This window comes from Capsicum annuum, chromosome 6 (assembly GCF_002878395.1).
Source record: "Capsicum annuum cultivar UCD-10X-F1 chromosome 6, UCD10Xv1.1, whole genome shotgun sequence".
In the NCBI taxonomy this organism is placed as follows: Eukaryota; Viridiplantae; Streptophyta; class Magnoliopsida; order Solanales; family Solanaceae; genus Capsicum; species Capsicum annuum.
The window spans coordinates 221,001,989-221,010,818 of record NC_061116.1 but is presented as its reverse complement, the minus strand read 5'-3'; the positions used below and the strand labels follow the sequence as shown (position 1 = coordinate 221,010,818).

Sequence of the window (8,830 nt, the reverse complement as noted above, 5' to 3'; positions counted from 1 at the left end):
TAGTATAAACTTTAATACGAGAAACATAAAAAGAAGAGCATATCATTAATATAAAATTAAATTACCTAACTGTAATCATTAATCACATAATTAATAAGTACCTCTCTTTTCTAAATAGACTTTGTTCTTTATTTTTCTTAAGAAAATAAATATACTTTGAAATAAAAAAAATCTAAAACTAATTAAAAAAGAAATGGGACCTCAAAATGTGAGAGGCCTAAAGCCTATGCTTAAGTGGCTTTGGCCTCCAGCCGGCCTTGCTTTTTTTATATCAACCTACTTCAATGGACCAAAAACGTACAATAACAATGAGATAACATGACAAAATTATCACAAGTGACAAGAAATTTCTGGTAAAACAATGAAAGTAACCTCTCATTTGACCGAAGATTTTGATGTCAAAACTTGAAATCAGTTTTTGAAGTAGTGTTTGGACATATATTTTACTTGGAAAAAAAAGTTAAAATTTTTGTTAGTGAAAGTTCCAAAAATCGTCAGATTTTGGGAACTTATAAATATTTGAAGATCAATTTTTCAAAATGTGATCAAATTTTATGGCCAAACAGATATATGAAGATACATTTTTAGAATGTACTCTCAAAATCTATGGCCAAACGCTAGCTAAGCTATTAAAATTGTCCAGTTCTTGACATATTTTCGTGAGTTCCTATGATTGTTTTTCCTTTTAGACCTTCGAATTCTACGTCGTCCTCATCATCAATCTCTTTGTCCGTCTCTAATGCTGTTGGCACAATGGAGTGGTGAATCCTATAAATTTCTGATGCACCAGTTCATATAACTCAATAATCCTATCCTATGTGAGCACTATCTTTGTTAATCTCAAACACAATACAATGATATCTAGATATAATATTGTTGGTGTATTTTCCCTTTTTTGGCTCTCAATATTGGTCAATATTGAAGGTCTTAGTATCTCTCAATTCTTAACCGAAGAATCAGAAGGAACCAAATGGGCCGTCCTAGTTGCTGGCTCCAATGGCTGGGATAATTATAGGCATCAGGTGATCATCCTAAATAATTCTTTTTGTATTGCCTAATATTTTTTTAGGATACTATATGTTCTTCAATTCCTTTTAAACGTTAATTAATAGTCTTGATGATAGTGAGACGTATATTAATATTATTATTATAAGAAATATTGAGCATTTCTTGTATAAGCACAATATTACTAAAACAATCCCGGATATAGTTGCTACTATTTTGTACAGTACAAATTAGTGCTAAATTCTAATCAAACTCCTATTTCTCTTTCCCCTCCCAATTCTTTATAGAAAGAATATATTTTATCGCTTATTAGATAAGTAGGTGCAAACAGGATCCTATTGTTCAAATACTTAATGAGGCTCACAATTCCTTATAGAAAGAATATATTTTATTGTTTGTTCAATAAGTGGTAACCGCACTTTGCACATAGAAAAAATATATTTTGAATACTTGATGAGGTTCTGTCTTTTGATTATTTTTTCTCCAATTCACCACTTAAACGACGAGTTGTGCATTTTATACTCTTTAACAAACTTAATATCCCAGTTTTAAACAATTTTATTCTTGTATTTACCTTGTACAATATCTTAAGATAATCTGGTGTATAAAAAATTCTCACACCATCCGTATCTTACTCTTTTGGTATTATTAGCAAATAGTGAAATCCACTTTTTCCAACTACAAATTTGAAATATAATATGGAAAATTCTGTTTATTGAATATTTCAAGCGAACATGATATTGCTTACAAATATTCTGACTTTCTATTAAGTAAAATTTATGTATATACACAACCGTGCAATTTTCGAGTAAACAATTCTCAACGTCAATATTCCTACCCATTTTCCTTAATAAACCTTAGACATGCAGCTAATTAGAATCAAGAAGAAATATGACTTGTAATATAATAACTATTTGAGTGATTGAATAGTCAATTTCATTAATATACAAAATACTGACGGGTAGAAATAATGTTTTACGTAAAACCAAATCGATTGGGATAAGTTTTTATAACCACTCCATGTTGCGAACAAGCTGAGAAAGAAGAACGTGAGTATAAAAAACGGCGGTCAGGCTCGAGGCTTGCCTGCAAATTGCAATGATGCAATGCAACTAGAAAGGGATCCAGGGAGGGGCTTTCTTTTTTCAAACAAATTCTTCTTCTTTTCCGACAGGAATTGCGCACTAGTAATTTTCAAGTAACTTAAAGTGCAAAGTCATATACCTGTTTTTCATTTATTATTGTTTTCCACACAACACCACTAAAATATAGTAGTACATGTTATTTATAGCATTTTGTGTGTAATAGGCATATTTTTAATGAAGTCGGACAAGGTAATAACGTCCAAGCATCTGTTAAGGAGGACCTAGAATTTCTCTCCAAAATATAAATACAAGAAATACGTTAATCAAAACAAAAGGCAAAAAAAAGAACTATATATAAACTGGATGGGCAGATGGTACAGAGAACAAGTGCCATTATATTGCTCTGCTATTTTGACCAGCATAGGCCGGAGTTAGCTATGGGTTTGGCAGAAACCACAATCACTTAAACTCAGAACCGGTATTTCGAAATGAAAAAATCATTTAATGATAACACAATAAACAAAAGAGTTGTAATTCAGAACACACATACTAAAAATTCTAGCTCAACCACCTCTGCGAGCAGCTAATTAGTTAACAACTTATTTCGTTGTATGATTTCAGGCTGATGTTTGTCATGCTTACCAATTACTCAAGGATGGGGGTCTTAAAGATGAGAATATCATTGTATTCATGTATGATGACATTGCCAGCAATAGAGAAAACCCCAGACCTGGGGTCATCATCAATAACCCACGTGGCCCTGATGTTTACAAAGGTGTCCCCAAGGTTCGTTCTGGCTGGCTTCACTTCCTTGAAAGTACTTTTAAGATTTTAGTGTCTGTTGTGCTTATGAGGGTTTTCCTCTTTTTTTTCTTTTTTCTTGAGGCAGGATTATATACAGGAAGATGTTAATGCTAACAATTTTTACAATGTTATCCTTGCTAATAAAAGTGCTGTAGTTGGAGGAAGTGGGAAAGTTTTAAACAGTGATCCGAATGACCATATCTTCATCTACTATACTGATCATGGTGGCCCTGGCATTGTTTGTAAGTACATAGTCTTCCTCACATTTTCACCCTCTTTTTTAAATAGCAAATTCCAATTGAATTCTATGAACTTGGTTATAATATATATCGATGATAATTGGATAATTAATTCATATTAGGAACTTGTCGCTGAATGCCATGGTTATGCAATTGGAAAATTAAGCTAATACTCATTCCAAAATGGAAGATGATTTATAATTTTTGTGATTCTCTCTTAGTTTTTATCCTTGTTTTAAACTGATTAGTATATGCATAATTGTTTTCATGTTTTTATTGTTAGCAATGCCGAGTGGAGAATATGTTTTTGCAAATGATCTAGTCGACGTGTTAAAAAAGAAGCACTCTTCAGGGACGTATGACAGAATGGTAAACTCACTTGCTTTAGTTTCTCAGGCTTTCTTTTCCTTGGCGCAAATTTTCATCGGTGAAATTTAAAGTCTGTATTTTATGTTGGATGATGTTTTCCATCTTCAGGTGTTTTACCTAGAAGCTTGTGAGTCTGGAAGCATGTTTGATGGTCTTCTTCCCGAGGGTCTAGATATATATGCCATGACTGCATCAGAACCCGATGAAGACAGTTGGGCAACGTATTGTGGCGAGGGTACTCCTGATGACCCCTGCTTGGTTGCATGTCCCCCTCGCGAGTTTCAGGGTGTGTGCTTGGGAGACTTGTTCAGTGTTGCCTGGATGGAAGATAGGTATAAACAATTTTTATGAACTCTTTCTGGTTGTCAAAGAGCTTGCCACATTGTCAGGAAGGAGTATGCCAAGTATAGATTCTTGTATTATCTTTGATATTCTAGGACGAAGTTTTGTTGGTTTTAATACTGTTAAAAACTGAAAATATAGATGAGTTACAAGAGAAGAGACGCATAGAAATTAATTTTTCTTTTCTGATAAAATTGCATATTTTATTGATTATCAATTCTAACATAAATAGTGTCATTATAACTAAAAATAGATTAAACTTACCGTAAAAGATAACTTATTTGCTACCAAAAATAATATTCCCTTTATTTAAAAAAGAATGACCTACTTTCCTTTTTAATTCTTTTCAAAAAGAATAACCTCTTTCCTTTTTTGGCAATACTTTAATTTCAACTTTCCATATGGCATATTTAGGACCACCAAATTAAAGAACATTTTGGTACATTTGATGCAACTTTAATTTAAAGCCATAAGATTCAAAAGTCTTCTTTATTTTCTTTAACTTTGTGTCAAGCCAAACTAGATCATTCTTTTTGAAACGGGTGGAGTAACTAATTAATCTCCTACCTAAAATAGGAATCCCAATTTGACTAGGAGTTGTATATAAAACAATAAAAAAATCAAAAAATAAATCACGTGCATTATTCCTTAAAGCAACTTTTAGCACTCCTCCTTGCTTTAAGAACGGCAAAATTTTGGTCTTCTGTCTTGGGATCTCCACACTTGATAATCGAAAGTGTCCATGTGAATAAATCTGCAGATTATCTTTTGGCTTGTAGTGAACTAATTTACTTCTCGTCTTGAATGTAATCCTTGACTATTAAATCCTTTTAGCATTTCTTCCTGTTTCATTTGCATCTTGAATTTAAACTTATCTATTTTATTTTTCTGAAACATAGATAACTCCTTCATAGCTTCAATTACTTTGAAAACTTTGAAATCTTCTTTAAACTTAAGAGGTTCACATATTGCTTAAACTTTTTGAATTAGAGGATTATCTTCTAATTTTTTCAGCGTATGATCTTTTTTAGGTTCTACAGAAACATCTTTCATTGGATAAAATGAAAAATGTTTACCTCTCATCTTGATGTTTATTTAAATCTTCTTTTCCAGCACCATCATTGATAAAACAATGCTTATCCTCAAATGACACTTTCTATCCTTTTTCTACCAACTTTCCAATGCCCAATAAGTTTTGAGCAATATATGGAGCATAAAGAACATCTAAAATTGCTTTATTACCTGAATTTGTTTTGATGACTACAATTCCTTTTCCTTCAACAACAATCTGGTCACCATTTCCGATCCTAACTTTGGATATTTCAGTAGGCTTTAATTCTTTAAATAAACTCTTGTTATAAGTTATGTGGTTGATGCAACCGCTATCAATCAGCCAAAAATTTATTGAAACCTTACTTGAGATACCTGTTACAAGAAAAAGATGGTCTTCTTCTTGTTCATTGACCACACGTACATCTGCTTCATGGTTCTCAAATTTGCTTTTACAAATCACTGCTTCATGGCCAAGTTGATTGCACTGGCTGCACTTTGCGTCTGGCCTTTTCCAACATCTGTATGATGGATGACCCAGTTTTCCACAATGCTTACAAGGTGGGTAATTTTTAAAATTTTTACTCCTTCTTTGAGTTTTGTGGTTGGCTACTAAGGATCCTTCAACCATGCCATCTTGCCTCATAAATTTTCTTTGCTCTAGTGCCTGAAAAGAATTTAACAACTCTGCCAAGATAATCTTGGACAGATCTTGTGTATTTTCGAAGGTAGTTATGCATGCTTCATATCTTTCGAGCACCGTAATAAGAATTTTTTTCAATAAGTCTTTAATCTTTAAATTCAGTGCCTAGTAATCTTACCTTGTTAACAATGTCAAGTAATCTGTCTGAGTATTCTTTGATTGTTTCGAAATCTTTAATTTCATTTTTCGCAACTCGAACTCTCTTATTAAATTCAGTACTTGCATTCCTCGGATTCTTTCATCTCCAACATATTCTTTCTTTAGATAATCCCAAATTTCTTTTGGTGATGTGAGAGACATAATTATTATAAAAATAGTTGTTGAAACAGAAGCAAACAGAGTTGCTTTCGCCATAGACTTAGTGTTTTTTTTTCTTGTAACTCTTGATTTGGGCTATAGTGGAATTATTTGGCAGCAGATTAATTTCATAATCCTCTTTCATAGATCACGAGCTTCCAAGTAAATTTCCATTCTCACAATCCATAATTGATAATTTTCACCATAAAAAATGGGTGGAGCCATTCGTGAAAAACTTTTTTCAGAATCCATCTATTCACTCACAGTTTTTCAAGAAAAATAGTTGTAGATATCAATTGTTGGTTTTATATTGTTAAAAACTGAAAATAGAGATGGATTACAAGAGAAGAGACGCAGAGAAGTTTAATTTTCTTTTCTAATAAACCTGCATATTTTATTAATCATCAACTCTAACTTAAATAATGCTATTACAACAAAAAATAAATTAAACTTACCATAAAAGAAAATCTATTTACTATAAAAAATAATAACTAATTAGTCTCCTATAAAAAATAGGAATCCCAATTTGATTTAGAGTTGTATGTGAAAAAATTGAAGAGAATCAAAATATTAAATAAGTGCATTATTCCTTAAAGCAACTTTTAACAAGTTTTACGGACAAATTTACACTTCGAAGTGAAGTATTATGTCAAACTTATTATTGTTTGCACTTATGAACAGTGATGCACAAGATCGAGAGGCTGACAGTGTCCAAGGGCAGTATAGCCGAGTAAGAGTTTGTACTGTTCTGGATATATATATTGCAAATGCTTTAAGCAATTTGTTTAAAAGTAGAAGATCAATTGCTAATTATTCAGATCCTATATGAGACACCTATGCTTTCTTTAATTCCATGTGTTAATGGAAGATTTATGATTTCATTGTGTCGCTCAGGTTGCAAACAGAACTGCGGCCAACATAACGTATGCTGACTATGGTTCCCATGTCACAGAATATGGTGATACAGTGGTCAGTTTTGATTCTCTTGCCGCGTATATGGGTGAAAATTCCAAAAATCACAGTCATGCCTCGGTGGATGCCATGTCATTGTCAAGGAATGTGGATCAGTTCAGTACTGAACTTTTCTATTTGTTTACCAAAGTATGTTCCTACCTCTTTTTGCAGCACAACTGATGATGGAAAACTCTTCTTCCTACACCACGTGATTTCGGTTTGTTCTTTCTTAATGTTTGCAGCACCAAAATGCTCCTGAAGGCTCTGATGAGAAATATGAAGCTCATGTGAAACTTAAAGAAGTTATATCACAGAGAACTCAAGTGGACAACAATGTAAAACATCTAGGGGAGCTTCTTTTTGGTGTTGAAAAAGGTAATGAGGTACTGCACAGTGTTAGACCTGCTGGACAACCACTTGTTGACAACTGGGATTGCCTTAAGTCCTATGTAAGTATTATACTTAGCTTGGCAACAAAAGCAATATTCTTTGTGGTAATTCAGTTCAATTTTTGTGTTTTGTTCTTTTGATGAGAATATGACTACTCTATTCCTGATAATAATAGGTCAAGATATTTGAGTCGCACTGTGGAAGATTAACCCCGTATGGAAGGAAACATGTACGTGGCATCGCCAACATCTGCAATGCTGGGATTAAGAGTGAGCAAATGGCTGCTGCATCTGCACAAGCATGTTCAATTTAGTAGAGGGTATTCTTGCATTGTCAAAGGGATACGAAGTATGTTTAGCCAGTTTGTGTGTGTCATGGCTGCAGAATTTCACCTTTAGTAGATAGCTACACTCAGAATAAGGCTGCTTATTAGAAACAGATTTTTGCTCGGTTTCCATGTACTAAAGCTTTACATTCTCAATAATAATGCCTTTTGACCTTTTTATACACATTCTCGATACTAAAGCTTTACATTTCGTCTGATTTTTTGTGGAAAATAATGAAGCTTTTAGCAGTTAGTACATATTTAGTCGATCCACCAACTCATTAGCCTGGTGGCATATAGAACTAATTAGGAAAATATTATGTAACTAAGGAAAATAATATGGGGGTGGGAGGGAGTGGGGACTGGGAGTTTGGAGGTGGGGATGGTCAAGGGGTGGTGATTTAGGGCTGTTAGGCTGGGCAGAAGACAATGAGTTTGGAAGGTAACTATTGATGGAACTTGTTTTCCGAAGTAAAAAAAAGATTCAGATGCAAATATCATTTTCCGTCCTATCATTCTTAAAATATTATGTTTTCCTTTGTACAACCGGCTCCTCTCCATTTTCATTCTCTCCATTTTTCTCAAGTTGCTATTTTAATTGATGACACAAGGTCTAATTAAATTAAATATTTAAAATTTAATTTATTTCAAACTAAATCTCTAATCATGATTAATATAATAAATATATTATATCAACTAAAAGTAGATTGTTTATTTCTTTTCTTTCTCAATATTCCCTTCAAGAGTAATTATTTTGCTAAATTTTCTCTCATTTCCTCCAAAATTCATCAGTTCTAATTTGACAGCACCTAAAAATTTCTTTCTTATACACATTTTTAATTAGATTACTTGTTACTTATATAACATATGTTTCAAAAAGGAATTAACGAGGTGAAAAATAAACAAAAAATATGCCATAAAATACTTTTATCTTCTAAAAAATACTACTGCACACAGCAAATCCTAAAGACGATGAAGGATTTCAATTTCTTCGTTTCTTTTTTTCACTAGTCAATTTTTTCTCCACAAGCTTCTTAGTTTCAGTTGAAGTGTAAATAAAAAATTAGAGGAAAAATAAAATACATAATGAGGATGGAAAAATTATCTTGGCTATTACAACCTTTAAAATAGAATTGAAGTAATCCTTCAGAGTCATCCTCATTTTTTATGTGCGTCATTAACTGTCAAATTAGTACTGATAAATTTTGGAAGGAATGAGAGAAAATTTAGAGAAATAATTAATCTTGAAGAAAATATTGAGAAAAGA

General features: G+C 32.5%; 1 protein-coding gene across 1 annotated transcript; it reads left to right on the top strand.

The window, feature by feature from the left end:
- Positions 1 to 760: 760 nt before the first annotated feature.
- On the top strand, positions 761 to 7,749 carry LOC107874638 (vacuolar-processing enzyme). Its single transcript, XM_016721399.2, has 9 exons — positions 761 to 1,022; positions 2,712 to 2,876; positions 2,980 to 3,136; positions 3,417 to 3,502; positions 3,611 to 3,834; positions 6,576 to 6,624; positions 6,789 to 6,995; positions 7,091 to 7,297; positions 7,414 to 7,749. Exons 1-9 carry the CDS (start codon positions 855 to 857, stop codon positions 7,549 to 7,551), a joined length of 1,401 nt encoding a protein of 466 aa, XP_016576885.1. The 5' UTR covers positions 761 to 854; the 3' UTR covers positions 7,552 to 7,749.
- Positions 7,750 to 8,830: the final 1,081 nt, after the last annotated feature.

Bases quoted from the DNA above. Each gene is read 5' to 3' on its own strand.
- LOC107874638 (XM_016721399.2), top strand. From the start codon at position 855: ATGATATCTAGATATAATATTGTTGGTGTATTTTCCCTTTTTTGGCTC. The intron at 3,137-3,416 runs GTAAGTACATAG...TTTTATTGTTAG, and splicing joins TGGTGGCCCTGGCATTGTTT to CAATGCCGAGTGGAGAATAT. The intron at 6,625-6,788 runs GTAAGAGTTTGT...TGTGTCGCTCAG, and splicing joins TCCAAGGGCAGTATAGCCGA to GTTGCAAACAGAACTGCGGC.